At 40.6% G+C, this 25593-nt stretch overlaps 1 protein-coding gene across 1 annotated transcript in view; it reads left to right on the forward strand.

Annotated features, from left to right (window-relative positions):
• ANKRD26 (ankyrin repeat domain 26) overlaps nucleotides 1-12310 on the forward strand; it is a 115244-nt gene extending 102934 nt beyond the window's left edge. The window contains 5 exon segments of the mRNA XM_043563475.1: nucleotides 3811-4101; nucleotides 4628-4845; nucleotides 6066-6294; nucleotides 10246-10291; nucleotides 11711-12310. Coding sequence (XP_043419410.1) covers nucleotides 3811-4101; nucleotides 4628-4845; nucleotides 6066-6294; nucleotides 10246-10291; nucleotides 11711-11844 — 918 coding nt within the window. The 3' untranslated portion in view covers nucleotides 11845-12310.
• Nucleotides 12311-25593: the final 13283 nt, after the last annotated feature.

The raw sequence follows: 25593 nt of genomic DNA on the forward strand, positions 1-25593 counted from the left end.
CTACTTTGTTGAGGTTTGTATCATGAATGGATGTTATAGTTTGTCAAATTGTTTTTCTGCATCTGTTGCAATATGATTTTATGCTTTTTTAAAAATATGAGGTATCACATTCATTGATTTGCAAATATTGAACCACCCCTGCAAACCAGGGATAAATCCCATTTGTTACAGTGAATGATTTTTTTTTAATGTTTATTTTTGAGAAAGAGCACGAGCGGGGGAGGGACAGAAGAGAGGGAAACACAGAATCTGAAATAGGTTCCAGGGTCCGAGCTGTCAACAGAGCCTGACACTGGGCTTGAACCGACGAACCATGAGATCGTAACCTGAGCTGAAGTTGGATGCTTAACTGACTAAACCACCCGGCTGCCCCTGGTGAATGATTTTTTAATGTATTGTTGGATTCAGTTTGCTTATTTTGTTGAAGATTTTTGCATGTTCATCAGACATGCTGGCCTGTAATTCTCTTTGTGGTGTCTTTGTCTGGTTTTGGTATCAGGGTAATGCTGGCATCATAGAATGAATTTGGAAGTTTCCCTTCCTTTTATGTTTTTCTGGAACAATTTGAAAAGCACAGGTATTGGGGCACCTGGGTGGCTCAGTCAGTTAAGCATCCGACTTCGGCTCAGGTCATGATCTCACGGTCTGTGAGTTTGAGCCCCGCGTCGGGCTCTGTGCTGACAGCTCAGAGCCTGGAGCCCGTTTCAGATTCTGTGTCTCCCTCTCTCTCTGCCCCTCCCCTGTTCATACTCTGTCTCTCTCTGTCTCAAAAATAAATAAACGTTAAAAAAAATTAAAAAAAAAAAAAAGATGTTACCATCTTAATCAGGTGCAGTGGGGATAAGGTGCCTGGGTTATGGTATCTAAAGTATAGCCCCTTGGGGCGCCTGGGTGGCGCAGTCGGTTAAGCGTCCGACTTCAGCCAGGTCACGATCTCGCGGTCCGTGAGTTCGAGCCCCGCGTCAGGCTCTGGGCTGATGGCTCAGAGCCTGGAGCCTGTTTCCAATTCTGTGTCTCCCTCTCTCTCTGCCCCTCCCCCATTCATGCTCTGTCTCTCTCTGTCCCCAAAATAAATAAACGTTAAAAAAAAATAAATAAATAAAGTATAGCCCCTTGAGTGCAAGTGCTCTCAATATGAGGACTTGAGAACTAAAGAGGCAGTTATTTACCACTCACAAATGCAACATTCTAATCAACTGCTGAAGACTCTCCCGTTCAGAAAAAGATGGGAAGCACCCTAGTCTATAAGAGTTTTGAAATATAGCCTGATGCATGCTGTCAGTTCTTAAGTTAGGACTTAGTCCTAACCACAGAATACTTTCTCCATGTGTCTTCCCTTTCTTTACTCTTTGAGCTCTTGGTTCCTTCCTTTTCATAAGGAATGACCTGTATTTGCAGCTGTTTTCTCATCCTGCTTCCTCCCTGTGGGACTTCTAAGACCCAAAGGCCTCTTTTCATTTTGCACGATTTGGTCTCTTTTAGTCCAAGCTAGCAAATAGTATGTTTGCTACTGTAATTCTCTTACCTTTTTTGGTTTTCTGTAAATATTACTGGATTTCATGCCGTGTTTTAACAAAGCCAACCTCGCAAGTCCTTTTGAGATAAGCTTTTTGCTTCAGGTTTCCTGTGAAGCTCTTATATGACAATGCCTTTAAAATTCATCTACTCTTGGGGCTCCTGGCTGGCTCAGTTGGTAGAGCATGTGACACTTGATCTCTGGGACCTGAGTTTAAGCCCCATGTCGGGTGTGGAACCTACTTCAAAAAAAAAAAATCTTATACTCTTAAGATCCTTAAAGAAATTTGAGGCACACCTTAAATTTTTTCTGTTTTCCTGGTAGCACCCTGGATTTTCTCTTAACCCAAAAGCCATTTCTTCATTTTGGCAGTATTTGACAGTTCAACATGTAGAGAGGCTGTAAATGAGAAACAGATACTTGAACCCAGTAAGTCCTGGTTCCTTTCTTTTTTTAAAAAAATTTTTTTAACATTTATTTATTTTTGAGAGAGAGAGACAGAGCATGAACGGGGGAGGGTCAGAGAGAGGGAGACACAGAATCTGAAACAGGCTCCAGGCTCCGTGCCGTCAGCACAGAGCCCGACGCGGGGCTTGAACTCACTGACCGTAAGATCATGACCTGAGCCAAAGTCGGCCGCCCAACCGACTGAGCCACCCAGGCGCCCCATCCTGGTTCCTTTCAATTGCATAGCCTTTCTTTAGTTTCTCTTTCCTATCCATTTTATTTTCAGGTATTTTGTAGCATGACTTCCCTTTCCTCCAGTGTCATTTTTCTTCACTTGATTAGAAACCCTTGCTGTCAGCCTCTTCACAGGCCATCAGGTTTCCACTAAGAGTCTCATGGAGGCCCTTTTTGGGTCTCATTCTTACGCTTTTCTACATCTTTTCAGGTTCCACCTACCTCCTGGTTCAAAGGAAGTTTAGTTTTAGGTTTTTTTAAATAGCAGCACACCATTTTTAGTATCAGTATCTGTGGTAGTAATTTACTGCTGCATAATAAGCCACCTCAAAGCCTAGTAGTTCAAAACAGCATTTATCTTGTTCACTAATCTTTAGTTTAGGCAAAGCAGAGTAGGGCAACTCATTTCTTCTTCATTTGGCATCAGCTGGGATAACTGGAAGCTGGAGACTAGAATCATCTAAAGGCTTGTTCATGCATGTGTTTGGCTGTTGAGGCTGGCTTTTGCCTAGGATGTTGGCTAGTCTCAGCTGGATTATCTACATGAAGACTCACTAGGTAGCCTGGGATTCCTCACAACGTGGTGGCTGGGTTCTAAGGGTGAGCTTCCCTAGAGAAAGAAAGTCAGATGGAAGCTATATCACATTTTCTAACCTGGCCTTAAAAATCACAGCAGTTCTGCATATTCTGTTCACTAGAAACCAGTTACTGAAGCCAGCATATATTTAAGGGGAGGATTTTCACAGGAGAAGTATCAACGAATTTATAAAACTACTACATCCACTCACTTTGTCTTACCAATCATATATAATGGAAGGAAGTCCTTCCCAACTCAGCATCACTGAAACTCCAGCCAGTTTTGTTGTTGTTGTTATTTAGTATGATCTCTATTTTGTAGAAAGTAACAAAAGATTACAAGATAACAGTATTGAATTAAATTTTTTTTTGCCTCAAAAAAATATGTGGATCATCCAATTAAATTTTTATACTGGGAGATATGATTTCTTAACCTGGAGAATCATTTCTCCTGGGAATGCAGTTCAAATTAGCATAAAGCATTTGCAGTTCAGAAAAAGGCCGTGGCATTAGAATCATTACTTATAGATTCATGAATTAGAGTCTTATTTTCAGAGTCTTGGTATTTTTTGACTCGGGCATACATAAGTCAATATGATATTGCTAAAACTTCTTTAAAAATTATGGAGTGTTAAGATGGGGGAAGGGCTAAGAGACTTTCTACTAAGAGGGGAGTTATTTTATGAAAGATAGGAAAGAATCATAGAAAAAGTATAGAATCAAGTGAAAATGTTGTATAGTAAACACAATGATAGCAAAGATCTATTTCAGTAACACATGATGGCTTTAACTTTGCTCTTGATTTTCTGAGTTGTTTAAGGTTCCACATTCTAAGACAGGGAACATTTTATTGCAAATGAGTTTATTTAAAAATTTGAGTGCCTGGCTGGCTCAGTTACTCTTGATCTTGAGGTTGTGAGTTCAAGCCTCACACTGGGTGTAGAGATTACTTAAAATTTGAAAAAAAATTTTTGATAGTAGTTTTGAGTTAGACCCATTTCACTCCGCTTCCAAACTATATTATTTTATTCATGCAGGCTGATGACCTTACAACAAAACTGGAAACTACATCTTCAAAATGTCTACACCTGGATGCAAAAAATCAAGTTCTTCAACAGGAGTTATTGTCAATGAAAGCTTTAGGAAAAAAATGTGAAAAACTAGAGAGCAATAGCAAGAAGTTACAACAAGAAGTCGTAAAATTGAAAAGTTTTATGGAAATGAATATGGTAGAACGCAGTCAAGTGGAACAGTATAAACGGGAGATTGAAGAAAGAGCACGACTGGAGATAGTAGAAAAATTAAAGGAAGTCAATCTGTTTTTACAGGTTAATTTATTGATCTGTAATGTGCTTTAACTCACTGCACTGCAAATTACATTTTGGATAGATGTATTACATAGGTTTCCTCTACTTGTTTTATGGTAATTTGTAGATTTCTAGAGGCATTTGTTCCTCCCTTTAAAGATTTCAGTTTTCATCATTATTCTCACTAAATTGAGAGGATAAGAAAAAATTATGATTTAAACAACTATTCTCACTATTAAGAGGAAAAGAAAAATTATGATTTAAAAATTATACTGTACTTGCATTATTCTTAAGTTTATTTTTGACTTTTAAAATTTTGTCATTGATTCTATTTGAATTATCAGATTGCATGAATACTAATACAAGAATGATTGAACTTTAATTTTATAAATCATAATTTAATTCAGTTGACATTGATGATAAATATTTTACATGAGCTTTTTTTCATTTAAAATTGCTCTCTGAATAATTGACTCAGAACTAAAGGAAACAGGTATAATTATTCAGATTATAGCTATTTTAAAACTATCCTGTTAATTTGCTTTAGGCACAAGCAGCAGCTCAAGAAAACTTAGACCAACTAAGAGAAAATGCTCATGCTTCAATGAGAAGTCAAATGGAACTTAGAATTAAAGATCTGGAATCTCAGGTCTCTACAATGAAGACTTCTCAAGAAGATTCTACTAAAACTGAGTTGGAAACCTACAGGCAACTCTACCTAGAAGAATTAAAAGCTAGAAAGTCCTTGAGAAATAAGCTGAACAGGTAAGTCAAAACAGAATCATAGACAAGAAATTTAGCTTATTAATTTGCCTCTAAAGCATGATTTCTGTGGAGCCAAGATCATGAGATGAGTAGGAAGTGAAAGCCAACTAGATCGTGTAATTTTGGAAAATGATGTTTCTAAGTGAACTTACTTTTGAAATGTTAGTCCAGGACGGTTTGCACCCCCCCTTTTTTTTTGGTTTTACCGGACCTCTCCCCCCACCCCCGTATGTTTTCCATTGATCGGACCTGCTAGTCTTTAAGTGAATTGTTTGAAGCTTTCTCATTTAGAAGCATATTATTATAAAATTGCTTGTCAGAATTACCCTAAATAGAAATGTCAATGAGTTTCTTTTTGGAAGATTACATCTTTAACCTAAAAGGTCAAGTACTACTACTACTCATCCTGGCAGCTTGGTACATTTTTTCTCTTGATTGTGATCTTTGGTATTATTACTAGAGTGGGCCTTGAGACAAACTATCCTTTATGCGTTTTCTACTTTACATAAAGGCATACAGGTGAAATACAGAAAGACTCACACAGGGCTGAAGGGGGGTATAATTCCCAAAGTGGCTAAAAAGAGCACCATGGTGGGAGGGAGGTGTGTGGAAGACTGAAGACAGAAAGGGCAGATTCTGCCTCCAGTGCCTTGGTAACTGTTACAAGCTAATTGCCTCTGTAGCTGTTTTAGTTCTTTCTGATCACACCTCTGCCATCTACTATCTCCTCTAAAGATTGTTGGTCTCAGTGATTCCTCGGTGTCAAATGCTCAGCTTCTTTGAGGTAATAAGTGAAATGTACAAGAGTGGTGAAAGCAAACGCTTGAAAATGTCTTTGAGGGATGGTTTATTTTTATATCTGTAAACAGGTTTACTAAATGTAAGTATGTATATATACTGGAATCCTGAAGGATCTTGTCAGTACAGCCATTCCAGAAGACAGCAAGTATTATTCGTTAAGCCATGTACATCACTGATAGCCACTTCTCTCCCTTCCCTCATTTGAATTGTTAGGGATCCCCCTGGAAACATAAGTATTTCTTTAGAACAATTTTAAAAGTATAGTTTTAGATAGTGGGTGTGCTCTGTCACATGTTCAGTGTTAAAACACTGTTCAATGGCAAATGCTATTTACTATTATGGAAACTTAAAAAGATGTAAGTCATTTAGGAATGATTTAGGGAAAGAGAAAATGTATTTGTGTTTTCTAATCTTCACAGGACTAATGAGAGACTATCAGAGATCAATACAAAACTTCTGGTAGAGAGACAGCAGCACCAAACTTTACTCGGCACTCTTACTCTGAGGTCAGTCCTGGAACCACCTTATTGTGGACATTTTGAAAATAATTTAGTGCTTAATAGAAATCTTACTCCAAGAGGAAACTTAGTGATTCCTACCTCAAACCCACGGCCGTCATATGACTACAGGGAGACTTCCTTGTGGAAGGTTAGTTATATTATCTGCTTTACTTTGGGTTTCAGATATCTGATATAATTGTTGCTTTTAATTTGGTGAAATTCTGAATTGTTTAAGTAACTAATACATACGAAGTAAAAATCATAATTATATGTGCTAAGAAAGAACTGAGGTAAATTTTATAATTTTTTGTTTTTTAGTCCCCGGATCTCTCATTTTCAAGGGATACTTATTTTTATTTTATTTTATTGAGAGAGTGAGTGAGTGCATTCAGGGGAGGGGCAAAAGGAGAGGGAGAAAGAGAATCCCAAGCAGGTTTCATGCTCAGCACAGAGCCCAATGTGGGGCTCAGTCTCAAAAACCATGAGATCATGACCTGAGTCAAAATCAAGATTTGGGCGCTTAAAACAACTGAGCCACCCAGGTGCGCCACGAGAGACACCTAGTATTAACTGTATTCAATAAATATAACTAAACTGACCCATTTTAAATTTCTTGAAAAGCTTTCATTTAAATTTGATTTTAGAAAGTAAATGGTATTGCCTGCTAACCACAGGGACACTTAGATGCTTGGACTTACTTTCAGTTGGCAGTGGTTCATAAACATTTGAAAGTTTTGCTATAATCCAGTTTTTGCACCCCTGTACATAAGTGAATGATCAGTCTCCAAACACTTAATGACATAATGAATGTTTACTATTTAAAAGAATCCATGGGGGTGCCTGGGTGGCCCAGTCAGTTCAGCGTCCAACTCTTGATCTCAGCTCAGGATTTGATCTCAGGGTCATGAATTCAAGTCCTGCATTGGGCTCTACGCTGGGCATGGAGGCTACTTAAAAAAAAAAAAAAAAAAAGAATCCATGATAAGTCCTTTTTATGAATTAAATCAACTTGCAACACTAAAAAGGTTAATTTCTCTTTTAAGTTACAATATTGGTATTTTCTTACACGAGAATACATCCTTAATTGCTTTCTTACTTATGACACTCTTTTTTCTTTTTCCTTTTTTTTTTTTTTTGACTTATAGCACCTTGTTTCAATTTTTATAAAATGTCTTGCTGAGCAATTGTAAAGCATTTTCTAAATAGCTAAATCAAGCAAATATTTGAATCAAGCCATTATTTGAATACTAACAGTTAAAATTTTTTTTTTCAACGTTTATTTATTTTTGGGACAGAGAGAGACAGAGCATGAACGGGCAAGGGGCAGAGAGAGAGGGAGACACAGAATCGGAAACAGGCTCCAGGCTCTGAGCCATCAGCCCAGAGCCCGACGCGGGGCTCGAACTCACGGACCGCAAGATCGTGACCTGGCTGAAGTCGGACGCTTAACCGACTGAGCCACCCAGGCGCCCCCTTTTTTTTTTTTTTAATTTTTTTTTTTGAATACTAACAGTTAATGAGAAAATCCTTTTAATTAAAAATTCTTCAAAATTTTTCTTTGAATTAAAATTTGCTGATATATAGTTTTTCTGTGTATACTTTTCTCACCCTCTTATTTTTTTGATAAGTGGAAAGGTATAAATAAAATCACACATGTGTTCTTACTCATGGACTTCAAAGCTATTTTCACCATTGAAACACAGATTTTACCTAGAAATAAACATAAAGGTCACAGAGGTAAGTATTTAGGAAAAGAGCTTTGGGGGAAAGATGCAACATTACCTTGGTAGTTCCTTAAGTCATGTCATATAAAAAATGTGGTTTATATTTTACATAGTATTTATTAATGGTGATATAAAATTGTTTGAATAAAGCCTTCCCCCATCGTCTGGTATTGAGTTATTAATTTTGTAAGTCTGGTATAGTAATGTTGTCCCATTCATTTTATAAGGCCTGAATATAATGCTATTGTCAAAAAAGTGTTATGGTTCCTCAAAAACTTAAAAATAGATATTCATTAATTCCACTACTGCGTATTTACCCAAAGAAAATGAAAACACTAATTTGAACAGTTGTGTGCATCCCTATGTTTATTGAAACATTGTTTACAATAACCAAAATATGGAAGCAACCTAAGTGTCCATTGATAGATGAATGGATAAAGAAGATGTGTAATATGTATACAATGAAATATACCTCAGCTATCAAAAAGATGAGATCTTGCCATTTGTGACAACATTGATAGACCTAGAGGGTATTATGGTAGGTGAAATAAATCGGAGAAAGACAAATAAATACCATCTGATTTCACTTACATGTGGAATATAAAAAAAAACAAGTCAACAAACAGAATCATAAATACAGAGGACACACTGGTGGTTGCTAGAGGGGAGGTGGGTAAAGAGGTATGGACAAAATAGGTGAAGAGGAGTAAGAGGTACAAATTCAGTTATAAATAAGTCACAGGAATGAAGAATACAGCATATGGAATATCATCAATAATATTGTATTAATGTTGTATGGTGACAGAGGGTAACTACACGTACGGTAGTGAGCATAGCATAGTGTATACAATTGTCCAATCTGAATTTGTATACTGAAACTAGTGTAACATTGTATGTCAGCTATACTTCAATTAAAAAAAGGTATTAGGGAAAACAGTCTCTGAAAATATTGGGAAACATGTCAGCCAAAATATTTGTCCTCACACCTAAATTTGTAAAGACATTGGAATCCTTATCACCACAGTGTTGATTATGTTCAGTACACTATTTTGGAGCCCGTTTGGGGCATTCAGGGAGAGGCTACTTTTATAAGAAAGATCTAAATAAGAACATTCTAGATGGGAACAGTTGTAATATACAGTTGACCCTTGACCAACATGGTTTCAAACTGTGCCGGTCTACTTTACTTACACATGGATTATTTTTGGATACTGTATAGTACTGTAAGTGTATTTCCTCTTCCTTCTGTTTTTCTCAATGTCATTTTTTTGCCCTGGCTTATTCTACTGTACAAAACATGTATTAATCGACTGTTTATGTTACCGGTAAGGCTTCCGGTCAACAGTAGGCTATTAGTAATTAAGTTTTGGGGGGATGAAAAATTATATGCAGGTTTTTGACTGCACCCCAACCCCTGTGTTATTCAAGGGTCACCTGTAGTTTGAAATATTCATACACATTTGATAAGTAAGTCGATAACCATAACTTTAATAAGTCAAGTGTTTCAAAATTTGGTGCTAAAGTTACAATTGAAAATTGTATATTGTTTTCCTTATCTCTAATTGAGAAAGTTATAAATCAGAAGCTAAGTTTGAAAACTGTTGTAACCCTATATTTTTCCTTTCTTCAAATAGATTTTCTGAAATCTTTGTGTGCATATGAAAAGAAATAAGTGTTTTAGTCATAATACTGATAGCAAAATATTTTAACTCAATTTTTTGCCAGTAGAATTTCCACATGACAGTATGACAGTCCCACTTTCTTCATTTTATATGTATTTAAGAGTCAGTCCTGAAAAATTAATAGCAAAAAGCATTCCTTCAAATTTTGTTTTTCTAAAAGTAAAAAAATGGAAAGCCCATTTTAAGGAACAATACATTAAGATAAAAAACTGCTTAAACTTTCATAAATGGCAGTTTTTCTAATAATTTCCAAGTAATAATTCAGTATACAATATGATTCTTGTTTAAACTTTTTTGTACCAGTAAGATCAAACATCACCTTTCAGAGATGATACACATTCAATAGACCAATGTTAATTGTGCTTTTTATCAGATTCACTTAAGTAGCATTATATATATATATACACATATTATATATACACACATATATATACATATATACGTGTGTGTGTGTGTGTGTGTGTGTATATATATATATATATATATATGTATGTATGTATCTGTTCTCAATTATCTAAAACTAAAATAGGAATTTATTTTATTTATGTGATTGTCCTTCTATTTAAGCAATCCCTAACTTTGGTTTAGTCTCTACAAGTATTATTTCAAGACCACATGTCATAAGCTATATATAATTCCTACAATGTCTTTTGTTTACCTTACACATTCTAAATAATATTTGACTTATTTCAGATGCAGTGGGAGTTGGAAAAAAGTATAACCAGAGCACTGGAAGAAGGTATGTTGCCAATATGTATGAATTTAGATATCATTGATTTCTGAAATAAACTCTAAATAGTAAATGGCATCCCTTTCCATTGTTTGGATGATAGATACTACATTCACATTTTTTGTACATATCTAATAAAAAATGTAAAAGTATGAGCATAATGAAGAACATACTTCTTCCTCATTTAGTCATCATGTTTCATAGCTCTTTTAAAATCTCCCAAGAGTCTAGTGCACCCAGGTGGCTCAGTTGGTTGGCCGACTGATTTCAGCTCAGGTGGGTTGAGGCCCCACAGTGGGCTCTGTGCTGAAACCTCGGAGCCTGGAGCCTGCTTCAGATTCTGTGTCTCCCTCTCTGTGTGTCCCTGCCCGCTTGTGTTTTGTCTCTCTCTCAAAAATAAATGAACGTTAAAGTTTTTTCAATCTCCTAAGTCTATATGTCTGTTATTATTTCTGGCGATAATCTTCCTTCACTGGTGCCATCCCTATGAAACTGTCAACCTGCACAAGTCTCAGAAAATGTGTGCTTTATCAAATTGTTGTTTCTGCTAGTAATAGAAGACCCCAAAAGCCAAAGTCGTTTTAGTAATGCTTGGTTAAGTAATTATAGGTCATATAGCTCTCACTTGACAGGTAATGGGTTTAAATCTTCGCTCATTGACTTTGTCATCATTGCTTTTGCCCTTGAGTCAAACTTCAGGTTCCTTAGCATGGAATGAAAACACCCAAATCAGTTTGCTTCTTGCCAGATTATTCAGCCTTGTCTCTCACTATTTGCCCTACTCTGCTGCTTTGCTCTAGCACCTTGTCAAACTAAACTACTCATAATTGCACAAGTGTTCTTCCTCACTTCTAGCTCTTTGTATGTGCTTCTTCCCTCTACCTAGCATACGTTTTCCTTGTCCTTCAGGTATCAGCTTACATATCACCTTCACCAAAGAGCAGACAATATTGACACAAAACTGGGATATCCTTTCTGTATACCAGTAGTGCTATGTTTTATACCTGTCACTTATACCTGTATACTTGGCTCTGTTTGGAAATGCCTGTTTGATTTTTCAGTTTATAGTTGATGATTGTTCAGGGTGGACTGTGTCCTCATCTTGTAATTTCACCTTGTAATGAAAAAACCAGAAACTCTGATATTTATCCACAATAGCAATTAATTCAGTGTGCAGCCCTGAGCAAAATATATTTAATAGTAATCTTGGGTTTCATATTGCAGTTGTATGTAGGTATTTTTCATTTTTCTTAACACTTATTCATGAAGGCCCCAACTTTCCTTTCCTTCCCCTTGCCCTTCCCCTTGCCCTTCCCTTCCCCTCCCCTTCCCCCCCCTCCCCTCCCCTCCCCTCTGCTTTCCTTTCTTTCTAACTTGTAGTTAAAAGTATTTTGTATAAGGAATATAATTCTTTCTTTTCCTTTTCAGCTGCTACTGAATTTGAATCAGGATCCTGTAGAACTCCTCTAGTATCTACTGATGATTCAATTCTAAATCAAGACCTGGTATGGAAAGCATCACAAGAATATGTACACATTTTGAACAAAAATTATATGATTTGAAAAATAGAAAAAATTTACTGGATGCTTACAAAACATTTTCATTGTTTCCCAATTGAACACACTATATGGCAAAATCTTGATTAAGATGAAAATCTGTGTAATATTTTAAACTATGCTTCTTGGCATCTCATTAACTTTTAAGCACATTTTGTACGTGGAAACCAGCACTAGAGGGTTTTACATACTTCAGACCGCTGCACTACCAGCTGTTTGAACAGCACCCAAACAACCAAGTTGCCATTAATACTTCAGTAGTGTTAATGGATGGCTTTTGTATTTTCCAATTTTTGTTACCATATGTGGACCTAAAGATTTAGACATTATTTTGATGTATTCCTGCTATGGCTATTGCCAATGTTTGTATGTATTACAGTTTTTTATAATGCCATAAAACCTATGTATAATTGTAAACACTGATTCATAGCTCTTTCCACATGGAGAAATAAAATTTGTCTAAGGCTTTTCACCTTTTCTCTTTATTTATTTTTGATTTGCTTTTTGGAAACAAAGTTAGAGAAAAGAAAAACTAGAGAAAAAAAAAGAACTCCCCCCCCCCCCCCGAGTCATTTGCAAGTAAATTGCTAATGTGATGCCTGATTCCTGTAGCATTTAAATCCTACAAATCAGTACATTCCACATAACTACCATACAACCTTCACAATCAGAACATTAACTCTAATACACTCAACGCTTGAATAATGGGGTTAAGGGCTCTGACCCCTATGCCCCATAGTCAAAAAGCCATGAACAACTTTTGACTCCCAAAGACTTAACCACTACTACTACCAATAATCTTTTGTATACTATATGTATCATACTATATTGTTACAATAAAGTAAGCCAAAGAAAAAAATATGAAGAAAATTATAAAAGAAAATATATTTACAGTACTGAAGAAAATGTGTGTGTAATCAGTGCACCCATTAAATAACTCTTTTGTTCAAGGGTTAAGTATAATTCTATCATTTATTCCTCGTAATTCTTTTTAAGTTTGGTCACTTATCTGTAGTATACGTTATACCAAGGAGGGTCCTGTTCAGAGCCATGTATTGAATTCAGTTGTGTGTCTTAGTCTCTTTCAGTCTAGAACAGTTCCTTTGTCTTTCCTTGACTTTCATGATTTTTAACCTTTTGACGAGTAAATTCCAGTAATGTGGAATGTCTTTCAATGTGGATTTTTCTTAGGTTTCCTTATGATAAAATTCAGATCATACGTTTTTAGCAAGAGTATCACTACAGTCTACTCTTTTCATTGCATCCTATCACATGACCTACAATTTGGATTTGTCCCAATACTGGTGATGTTAATGTTGGCCACCGGAGGTAGGATCTGCCAGGTTTCTCCCCTGGAATGTTAACTTTCCACTTTATAATTATTTAGTATTTTATGGGGAAGTACTTTGAGACATGTATTATCTCCTTTCTCAGACACCCTGTGCCAGGCCACCTCTTCTGCAGATGATGTGCCCCCCTGCAGGTTCTGAAAACCCACACTGGGCTATTTTTCCCCTGTGTAGATGCTTCCCCACCCTGTTCAGTCTGTGTTACTTCATTATTCTATATCATGCACTTTTCAGGGATGCTCTCACCTGAGCTCCAACACTGTGCAGGGTGACTGTCCCATACGTAATGCCTTCCCCATTCTGTCTAAGCTCCAACACCTCACTCTGGACCCCCACAACTCCATGCCTCTGTTTTTAGGACTGGGAACTAAAATGTTGGGGATGGGAAAGAAGAAAGGAAGGAAGGGCTCCACAGGTCTTTTATAATCAACTTGGCAAGCTCTCCAAAGCCAAGTTTCTGATTGGAATTGCATCGAATCTGGCAATAGTGTGTAAGGAAAGACATTTCTCATACTGATTTTCCCAAACAACTAGTATTTTAATTGCCTAAGCTATTCCCCACAACATATTGTTTATTACTCGAGTATTTTATCTGCAGATTCCTTTGGATTTGGTTCATGCAGTGACATAGAATCTAAATAGTGGCATTTTCGTTTCTTTCCAATTCCTAGAGCTTTAATTTTTTTTTTCTTTCCTACTACAAGAATGACGTTGAGTAAATGTGAGGATAATGAGTGTTTATGTCTTCTTGAAATTGCAACATGTAAAAGTATTTTTCTATAACTAGATAGTGGGGTTTTGAAAAGTATAGATCGTTTATTAGTCTCTTAGTTTGCTCTTACCGTTTATAACAGATCACCATCAACACAGTGTCTTAAAGCCATACACATTTATCTCACATTTTTATGGGTCAGAAGCTGAGCAATGACTTAGCTGGGTCCTTTGCTCAGGTTCTCACAAGGCTGTACTCAAGGTGTCCGCTAGACTGCGCTTCCCCATTTGGGTGCTTCGATGGGGAAGAATCTGCTTCCAAGCCCACTGAGTTTGTTTTTAAGAGAATTTCCTTGTGACTGTATGACTGGACTCATTTCCACAGCTCTTTGCTAGTTGGAGGCTTAGGTCCTAGTGGTTGCCCACGGTTCCCAGACGCTTGTCTTAGTCCTTTTGGGCTGTTCTAACAAAATACCATAGGCTTATGAAAAAAAGTTTTATTTTTCACAGTTCCGGAGGCTGGGAAGTCCAACATGAAGGCACTGGCAGATTCAGTGTCCAGCGACGGCCTGCTTCCTGGTTCATGGATGCTGGTCTTCCTGCTTGGTGCAGGGCCAAGGGAGCTCTCACAGCCCTCCTTTATAAGGGCACTAATCCCATTCATGAGGGCTCCACCTTCATGACTTAATCATTTCCCAAACCCCCCACTTCTAAATACTATCACGTTGAACATTAAGATTTAACACATGAATTTGGGCGAGTGGGGACACAAATATTCAGTCTAGAGCAAGGCTGTTCCTTGTTCTTGGCCATGTAGACTTCCTCAATACGGCCACTTAGTTTAGGAGGCCAGCAAGGAGAATGTCACTTCAGAGAAGGCTCAGTCCTCCTTGAAGGGTGTTCATGTGATTAGATCAGGTTTGCCTAGCATGATCCCCCTTTTGATGGACTCTGAAGTAACTGAATTATGTCTGCACAATTCCTTTACATTGTCCATATTCTAATAGCTAGAGTCAAGTCACAGATCTTAAGAGAAAAGAATTACAAAGAAAAGGTGACAACACTAAAGGGCAGATATTATGGGGTCACTTAGGGTCTTTCTGCTACAAGTATATTAAGGAAGTTCCCTTATGATACTAGTTTCTAAGTTTTGTCATGAATGAATATTGAACGTTAATAGATGTTTACTTCACATCTATTGAGATAATTTTTTTAAGTGTTTATTTTTGAGAGAGACCAAGCAAGCCAGCAGAGGAGGAGCAGAGAGAGAGGGAGACAGGCTCGGAAGCAAGCTCTGCGCTGACAGTGGTGAGCCCAACGCGAGCCCCACGGGCTCAAGTTCACACACTGTGAGATCATGACCTGAGCCTAAGTTGGATGCTTAACCGACTGAGCTACCCAAGCACCCTGAGATAAGTTTTTAAAATATTTGTGAATGGGGGGAGGGGCCAAGATGGCAGAACAGCATGGAAGTTTTCTGTGTGTCTCGCATCCATGAAATACAGCCAGACCAACACTAAACCATCCTGCACACCTAGAAAACTGATTGAAGGACTAACACAACAATCTGCACAACCTGAACCGCAGAATCCAGCAGGAATTTACCCCAAAAGAGCATAAAGAAACGACAGCCAGGGATTTAACCAACACAGATACTAGCAAGATGTCTGAACCAGAATTTGGAATCACGATAATAAGAATATTAGCTGGAGCCGAAAATAGGTTAGAATCCCCTTCTGCAGAGATAAAAGAAGTAAAAAATAGCCAGAATGAAATAAAAAGTGCTATAACTGAGCTGCAATCACGGATGGATGCAGAGGTGGCAAGGATGGACAAGGCAGAACAGAGAATCTGTGACCTAGAGGACAAACTTGTACTCTGTCTCTCAAAAGCAAATAAATGTAAAAAATTAAGATGCATATTAGACAAAAACAGGAGTTGTTTTGTCTTTTGGATGACACTTTGCTTTAAATTGCTTTTTTTTTTCTTTTTTGAGGAATACTGTTGTCGTTAGATGGTCTCTAAGTGATGATTAATTACTATTACTGGATACTATAGGCTCATCAGTTTTTATCCTTTTTCATGTCCAGTATGTATTTTTTTATTTTACTTTTAATTGGTATGCATAGAAAGATGAAAGGTAGCTTTAACTGAATAGACTTTTCCTTTAATGAGGATAAGTTACAGGTGGGTGATAAAGAAGAAAGAGATGTGCCTTAGATTCACACAAGACTAGGTTTATTCATAGCTTTCCTACTTGCTAGGTGTTGTGACCTTGGGAGCGTTACGTATCATCACTAAATATGTTTCCTGATATGAAAAGGAGGATAATAATACATCCTTCAAGGGTGGTTGTACGTAAATTATATTTTATATACATAGCATTTAATTTAGTGCCTACCGTATGCTTATCAGCATCGTTAACTATAATTATGCCTATTTTGTTAGCATTCACATTAAAATATTATCATTTTAAGCCTGCAGATAGTTTTTATACTTACTTGACCTCTAGATGGCTTTGAAGTGCACTGTGTCAGATTAAGGAAGACATGGGGAATTCTTTTTTAAAATCTTTACCTATTCAGATAAGTGACCTCCACATAGTTTCTTGTTTATCAAAGGACTTTAAATTAGCAACTCTATAATACATTACCCAAGTGGGACAAGAAGCTCCCTTTTGTCCCTTCATTTTAGTCTTGGAGATAATTTACAAAGATGAACACTTGAACATGTGAATGGTTGATTCTGAACAGACAGGCAAGATATTAACCTGATAAGTATATAGAAATTAGTTGTTTAAATAACTCTAAATTCCTAAGAGTGAAGTTATCTCTGTTATTTTAGAACAGCCCTCATGCTTGCTGTAAATTATGAATCAACAAATGTAGTCAGGCTTCTTCAACAAGGTATTGATCCCTTTCCTCAAGTTGTATATGCATGGACTGCAGCTGAATATGCTTATATTAAGGGTTTTAATCTGTGTTTGCATTAAAATGCTAGTTATTACTAAACTGAGGTTTAAGATAATTTAACTGTTAACTTCGTGCGTAACAAATGGGATTTCGTAGTTTGGTCAGGCAGTTTTGGAATGGCAGTTGGTTAGTCCACATTAGCCAGAAATCAAGCAAAGGACTAGACTAGTTGGAAGTAGAAATGTGTGCAGGATTCTTTATCTCAGGACTTTTGAGACCTTTATCCTTAAGGATCCTAACCTTACCCCTTTCGTTTCAAGTATAACCCCTATGCATGGGGTACACATAATGTTACATCTCTGTGTTTTCTAACTAGTAACTTGGGTCTTGAAATGTTCAGTTGTGTGGAAAACCCTGTACTTTCCTTTGAGAGCTATCTCCTGTACTCTCTCCCTTGAATTTTCCAAGAACCAAAGGAGCACCCTAAGACCAAAGAGACAGTCCTCTTTCACAAGTCGTAGGGAGGGGAAAAAAGAACATCCTGATCATTCTACTGTTTCCTTTGATTCTGTTGCTGTGGCATTGCTGTTGAAACTGGTGCTGCAGTCTGGTCGTGATTGACCTTTGCTCCCAGGATTCCCTTGCTGATCCAGATTTTTCAGTCTTCGTGGTGATCCACACTTAGATTTCAAAGTTACAAAGTTTCTTTTGTTCACTGCACACGCAGCACATATGCTCAGCAGCTATCCCAAAGCACCAGCACCCTGTTCTGGCAGCTCCTGGCTTTAATCATACACCCCTTTCCCTACACACTCAAAAACCTTACGTGGAACCCATATCTTAGCCTAGACTTTCATTATGAGCTACCCTCTGAGGATCTTGTTTCTCTTTTTTTTTGCCAGAAGATGTTAGTTGGGACCATTCTAAGCTGTCAGAGATGTTCAAATAATGCAGCAGGAAGAGATCGGGCTTCCTTTTCTCCTTTGTTAGATCTGTACCCCTGCCTTTTTTTTTTTTTAAAGATCTGTACCCCTGCCTTTTTTTTTTTTTTTTGAGTTGGGGCTCAAACTCATGACCCTGAGATCAAGACCCAAGCTGAGATCAAGAGTTGGAAGCCCAACTGATTGAGCCACCCAGGTGCCCCTGGACCCCCGCTTTAAATCCTGTGAAGCAGGTGCCCCTGGACCCCAGCTTTAAATCCTATGGAGCACCTTTTCTGAGGTCATGGAAGGTGTCATCTTGCCCTTCCCAGAGTCATGAGCGTCACCTTGCCTGAGAGGCCATGTTTTGGGTGTAATATCTCATTAAATCCTCTTATCAACCTTGTAAAATAAGGCAGAAAAATACTTGTTTTATAGAGGAAGATTTTGAGCCAAAGAGAAGTGGCTTATCCAAGAACAAATAGCTATTGGTTATAGAGCTAGGACTTCTGAGTCAAAACACTTTCCATAATGGCAAGCTAATTCTAATTATTATTATTTTTAATGTTCATCACTTTTGATAGAGGGAGACAGAGTGCAAGCTGGGTTGCGGGGTGGGGGAGATGGTTGTAGAGAGAGAGGGAGACATAGTATCTGAAGCAGGCTCCAGTCTCTGAGCCATCATCACAGAGCCCTTCACGGGACTCAACCTCACAGACCACGAGATCATGACGTGAGCCAAAGTCAGAGGCTCAACTGACTGAGCCACCTAGGTGCCCCAGAAAGCCATATTATTTTAAAAATACATATTAAAAATATGCTATGTGAGAAGTTACCAACGTGTCTATACTGAATAGAATGAAGAGGAAAGCTAACAAATAAGATATTCCTTATTTATTTATTTATGTGTCTCCTTCTTCCCCTTCCCCACTCTGCCCCTTTTTACCATACACGTAGGGGATTTTTAGGAATTTTATATTAAATATGAAATACTGAAGTATGGATTGCAAAAAGTTTGCCTACTATGATGCATTCACCTTCTCTAAGGTTCCCAACACTTTTGGACCTATTCTCCCATTTTCTTTCTCAAGAGTAAGCAGCAAGGTGTAAGAACAGTCATTAGAGCTAGGAGATTGTAATCTAGTTGTAGTTAACCCTTAGAGTAGCATGTATGCCGATGGCACTAGCACTCAGTCTACTTAGGTATCAGTTTCCTCTTTGTGAAGAGAAAAGTTTGGACCAAATGACACCATTGTCAGTTGTATTCTAGAAACTCCTATAAGCTCTCTCTGGACAGAGATTGGAAGGGGAAGAACAGAGGTTACATGGTCAGAGCTCTACCATCAGAACAGCTCTGCTTTAGCATTATTTTTGACTTCTTCATATAAAATTTAATTGGAAATACTATGCACACACACTGGCATGCACATACACACACATACACACACAATGCCCTATCAAGTAGCTTGCATCTCTAAGATCCCCTAGTTTGTGATATTTTATTCAACTTTCTCTAGTTTTAGCAGACTCTAAGTGCTCATCAAATAATGTATTTCCGGGTTCTGAGAGACTTATTAAATAAATGCTACCTTAAATCTCTTGGATAAATAAATCAAGAGCTTTAGGATTTACACATAGGTTTAGTCAATTGTTCAAAATGCTAACAATCATTCTCAAATCTCTTTTTGAGACCTTTTTCAAATTAACATCTCCTGAATTTGAGGAGAAAAGCTAAATATGAGAAATACACTTGCACAAAGGCTTTTGACATTCGAGAAAATTATGCAATGATGCACACACACTCTCTCTCTCTGAAATAATGTCTTTTTTTTTTTTTTTTAAACCCTAAAGTGCTATGGTTCTACTGTGAGCCTCTGAGCTCCTCTATGGCTGTGTTTCAGTACCTCCCTCAGGCTTGCTGTTTGTTTCAGTTACATCACCACGCGCACGTGTCAGTTTCTCCCTCAGGCTCGTGGTTGATTTCAGTTACATTACCACGTGCACATGTCAGTTTCTCCCTCAGGCTCGCGGTTGGTTTCCGTTACATTACCACCCGCACGTGTCAGCTTCTCCCTCAGCCTGGCTGTTGGTTTTAGTTACATTACCAGGAGCACCTTTGGGTTTCCTATCTTTACCTGCATCCCAGGTTTGCAGAGTATAATTTGTCAACAACTAGTGAAAATGGGTCCTAAACTCAAATTATATTTATGATACTACTACAGCATTGTGTTCCCTTTACACTGGATTGAAATTTTCACCCTTGGTACAAAACCAATAGGGGCTGCAATTCTGAGCACTTTATTGTTAGCCAACACTATTATACATGTGCTCATTTAAAAACACAATCAGTTTCACTTGAGAATTTCCTTGATACAGTTATAAAAATGATAACTGCATTCAATATCAATACTTAAGATCTTTTTAGTAACTGAGTGGTAAATCTGGAGTACCCAAAACAAAAATAGGGGTATCTGGGTGACTCAGTCACCTGACTCTTGATTTCCGCTCTGGTCATGATCTGGTGGTCTGTGGGTTGGAGCCCTGCATCGGGCTCTGTGCTGACAGTGCAGAGCCTGCTGGGATTCTCTCTCTTTCCCTTCTGTGTCTGCCTCTCCCCTGCTCTCTCTCACACTCTCTCTCTACAAATAAATAAAAACAATAAAAACAAAAAGACTTCCACTGTACATCAACCTGATAGTTGTCTCCAGGAAAAACACCTTGGCAGCAGCTGGTTGTGCTATAAACTCAACTATTCTTTGTTTTCATGTAACTTGAATTTAATGGAAGGAATGAATAACAAAAATGACTTCAGATTTAAGTATAGGTTTCATTCACTGTCTGAATGTTGGAACATCCCTATGAAAACTTCTGTAAGCTGAAATGGTGTAAAGCAAAGAGCATCCCCTGCCTTCTGAGAGATCACATTATACCACTAATGTTTTTATGGAAGTCCTACATCACCACCTGTTTTTGCTAACCAAAAGAAATCCAAGGTGGGGGGGGGGTTTCATTTTTACACTGTACTAATGTAAATTTTTCACAAAAACAAAGTCACATAATGCAAACTTTCAGAGAGCAAAGGATACCTCTGTTTGGGAAATGTTTGCCCTCAAAATGAATGAAATGAACCTTTCGTATAAAATACGCACGCACACACACACACACACACACAAACACAAGTGGCTGTGTTATGCCCAGAATTTGTGATCCCCAAAGACCACTAGGGAGCCGAGTCCGATGCAAAAGCAAAAGAGCCTTTATTCGAGCTAGCTCGAGCTCAATCCCCTACTTGCACCGACGCAGCGGTGAGATACCAGGGAGAGAGAGCGAGTTTCCAAAGCACAAAGGTTTTATTGGGGCCTAGGGGCAGTTGGTGAGGTAATAGCTATGGCCCCAGCCGATTGGCTGGGGAAGGGTCCGAGTTCTGTTAGGCAGGTGGGGGAGGGGGTGGCTCAAGGGAAGGAGGTGTGGTCAAAGTGAAGGACATAGAACCAGACGGAGTTGGTCAGTGTAGGCCCGCCCTTTCATTCCCCCCTTGTCATGTAACTTACGGACCCAATTATGGGACTGGCTGCATTTATGGTGACAAGGGGAACAAAGTTTGGAGGTTTACACAAAGTTCTGGGAAGCAAGTATCCCTGGGATGGGTCTGGGAGGTCTGATTATTGTCCCCAAGCTGGTGTCTATGATCTGCCAGGTGATGTTTGGGGGGGCGTGGGGACTCCCGGCAGCATGAGCAATGACAAGCAGAGTTAACAGAGTTATCAATATTAGGTGGGTCGAATGCGCTGTAGCTTGAGCTTGAGTGGGTTGTGTTGGTCCCGACTGATGGCCCATCGCGTGACGAAGTCCTTCCGGATCGAGGAGGGGTCCGCTGGCCGAACGTGGGTGTGATGGACCCAGGTCGCGATGCTGTCTACTTTGAGAGCGGTGGGGGTTGTCAGCACCACGATGTAGGGTCCCTTCCAGCGCGGCTTGAGGGTCTCTCGGTGGTGCCTCTTGACGTAGACCCAGTCTCCCAGCCTGTACTGATGAGGTGTCGGGGTCGGGCCAGCCTTGTAGATGGCACGGAGGCGCGGCCAAATGTCCTCGTGCGCCCTCTGGAGCCCTCTCAAGGAAAGAAAAAGTTCTTGATCTTTAAACTCAGCAATAAGTTCAGCTCGAAGGCTGGGAATAACAGGGGGTGGCCTGCCAAACATGATCTCGTAGGGAGTAAAACCCAGAGTGTAAGGAGTGTTTCTAACCCGGTAAAGGGCGTACGGTAGGAGAGTCACCCAGTCCCCGCCAGTCTCCATGGTTAATTTGGTAAGGGTCTCTTTTAGGGTTCTATTCATTCTACCTGTCCTGAGCTCTGGGGCCTATAAGCACAATGTAATTTCCAGTTTGCCCCCACCGCCTTGGCTACTGCCTGTGTTACCTGCGAGATAAAAGCTGGTCCATTGTCTGATCCTACCATGGCAGGAAAACCATACCTGGGTAAAATGTCTTCTAGTAGCTTCTTAGCCACCGTCTGAGCCGTTTCATGCTTGGTTGGGTATGCCTCCACCCAGCCAGAGAAGGTGTCTGTAAATACTAAAAGATATTTATAACCATACTTTCCTGGTTTGACTTCAGTGAAGTCGACTTCCCATTGGGCTCCCGGTCTGGTGCCTCTGAGCCTGGTTCCTTTTTTATTTGATGTGGCTCTCGCGTTGGTGAGTTGGCAGGTCTTGCAGGCAGATACAACTTGCTCTATTTTGGTGTCCTGTTGGTGAATCTTGATTCTGGCATGTCGGATTAAGTCTTTTAATTTTCGGGCCCCCATGTGAGTAGACCGATGCATGTGCTCTAATATTGAGACTCCGAGCCGGTCTGGCAGCACGAGCTCCTTGTTAGGTGTATACCACCATCCCTTTATCTCCTGGGCCATTCGGAGTTTCTTGATCCGCTGTAACTCCTCCTGGGAGTATTTGGGCTGGTCTGGTAAAACTGGGTCTCCCGGGTCCGGCAGTTGTATGGTCATGGTGGGGACTGGAGTAAGGGCGACTGCCTTGGCTGCCTGGTCAGCCTTTCGATTACCTCTAGCTAGTGGGTTATCAGCTTTTTGGTGCCCTTGGCAGTGGGTAATGGCTAGCTTGGCAGGAAGCCATAAGGCCGTAAGCAGGTTAAGTATCTCCTGCTTATTTTTTATCGTCCGTCCTTCTGCCGTCAGGAATCCCCTCTCCTGATAAATTGCCCCATGAATATGAGCTGTGGCAAATGCATAACGGCTGTCTGTGTAGATGTTAAGCCGTTTTCCAGCTCCCAGCATCAGCGCCTTGGTGAGGGCTATGAGCTCTGCTCGTTGGGCTGACGTTCCGGAGGGTAGAGCCTCCGCCCATACGGTGTCCGTTTCAGTGACCACCGCTGCACCCGCATACCTGTGTCCGTCTCGCACAAAAGCTGCTGCCATCAGCGAACCAAGTAGCCTCGGCATCGGGGAGGGGCCGGTCGGTCAGGTCCGTCTGGAATCCATGTACTTGTTCCAGGATTCCCGCACAGTCATGTAATGGAGCACCTAGGTCAGGGTCGGGCAGCAGGGTTGCAGGATTGAGGGCTGCACTGGGGTGGAACCGCACTCATGGAGGGTTGAATAGGAGGCTCTGGTAATGAGTCACACGTGTGTTGCTCATCCATCTATCAGGAGGCTGTTCCAGGACCCCTTCAATGGCGTGTGGGGTCGTGATCCAGATCTCCTGTCCTAGGGTCAGCTTGTCTGCATCCTTGACTAGGAGTGCTGTTGCCGCAATAATTCTTAGGCATGGCGGCCAGCCGGCAGCCACTGGGTTTAATTTCTTAGGTAAGCCACTGGGCAGTTCCAGGGGCCTAAGGCTTGAGTTAGAACCCCTTTTGCTATTCCCTTATGTTTGTCTACAAAGAGGTGGAAGGGTTTCGTAATGTCTGGTAGGCCCAGGGCTGGGGCACTTAGGAGGGCCTTTTTTAACTGATTAAAGGCAATTTTTTCTTTTTCAGTCCATTTAAATGTTTTCCCCTCTTTGGTAGCTTCATATAGGGGCCTGGCAATCTCAGCAAAACCTGGAACCCAGAGGTGGCAGTAGCCTGCTGATCCTAGGAATTCCCTCACTTCTCTTCGGGAGGTGGGAGTAGGGATCTTTAGGACAGTTTCTTTTCTGGCATCTGATAACCGCCGCTGTCCCCCCTCCAGGATATATCCCAGGTAACTTACCCTCTCCCTGCATATCTGAGCCTTCTTCGGGGATGCCCGGTACCCTAAGGCCCCCAGGGTAGCCAGCAGGTCCTGGGTCCCTCGCTCACAGTCTTTGGCCGTGTCGGCAGCAATCAGGATGTCATCTACATACTGTAGAAGGGTGAGGCCAGGGTGCTCCCTTCTGTACTCACCCAGGTCCTCGTGTAGTGCCTCGTCGAAGATGGTGGGTGAATTTTTGAATCCCTGAGGTAGCCGTGTCCAGGTGAGTTGCCCACTGTAGCCCTCCTCCGGATCATGCCACTCGAAGGCGAACAAGGGTTGGCTCTGGGGTGCCAGCGGCAGACTGAAGAAGGCATCCTTTAAATCTAGTACAATATACCAGACCCTGGAGGGCGCCAAGGAGCTCAAGAGAGTGTACGGGTTGGGAACAGTTGGGTGTATGTCCGCGACCCTCTTATTTACTTCCCGGAGGTCTTGTACTGGTCGGTAGTCATTTGTGTGAGGCTTTTTGACCGGCAGTAGAGGGGTGTTCCAGGGAGACTGGCAAGGAACTAGTACCCCTAGGCTTCGTAGTCTCCGGATGTGTGGCTGGATCCCCTTCCGAGCCTCCTGAGACATGGGGTATTGTTTGATCCTTACCGGACTCTCTCCTGGCTTGAGCTCTACAAGGACTGGGGTCCTGTGAGCGGCTAGTCCCATTCCCCCCGGTCTCTGCCCAAACCCAGGGGAATTCTTGTAGCCATCTGTCTATATTATCCTCTCTCGGGAGCGCCTCCTGGTGGAGGCAGTATTCATCCTCCAGTTTCATGGTCAGTACCTGGATGGGGTGGCCCTTGCCATCGGTAACCTGAGGCCCCCCTTGTCTGAAAGTTATCTGAGCTCCAATCTTGGTCAGTAAGTCCCGTCCTAACAGCGGGTAGGGGCATTCTGGTATTACCATAAAGGAGTGGGATACCCGGCCCGTTCCCAAATCTACTGTTCTTCGGGTAGTCCATGAATACTGGCTCATACCAGTTGCCCCTTGTACCCAGGACTTCTTGCTGGCTAGTTTTCCTTGTGGGGTGCAGAGGACCGAATGTTGTGCTCCGGTGTCGACAAGGAAGTCAACAGGGGTCCCCTCCACTTTAAGAGTTACCCTGGGTTCGGGGAGAGGGTCCGAACCCTGACTCCCCTAATCACTTAGTTCATCCAGCTCTAGGACTTTTACTCGATCAGCCTTGCTTCCCTTCCCGCCGGCCCTTTTCGGACAATCTCGGGCCCAATGCCCTATCTCCTTGCAGTATGCGCACTGATCCTTCTGCAGCCTCTGCTTCCCCCCCTTGGTGGTGCTTTTACCTTTTCTTGCGTCGTCTGCCAGCTGCCGGAGACGGCAGTCTCGTTCCTCGGGGGAGTTAGCAGTGGTAGCTAGTAGTATTCTGGCCAGGTCTCGAGTCTGCTTACTGCTGGCAGCCGCCATGGTGCAAGCCTGCTTGTCCTCAGGAAGCTCCCGGTTATTATATACCTTTTCGGCTACCACCAGTAAGTCCTGCAGACTTTTTCCCCCTAGTCTATCTATTTTCTGTAATTTTCTCCTAATGTCTATGGCCGATTGGTTTACAAAGGCCATGATAACAGCTGCCTTGCTTTCCGGAGCCTCTGGATCCATGGGGGTATAGGCACGGAATGCCTCCATGATC

The sequence above is a fragment of the Prionailurus bengalensis genome, chromosome B4 (genome assembly GCF_016509475.1).
Source record: "Prionailurus bengalensis isolate Pbe53 chromosome B4, Fcat_Pben_1.1_paternal_pri, whole genome shotgun sequence".
Classification (NCBI taxonomy): Eukaryota; Metazoa; Chordata; class Mammalia; order Carnivora; family Felidae; genus Prionailurus; species Prionailurus bengalensis.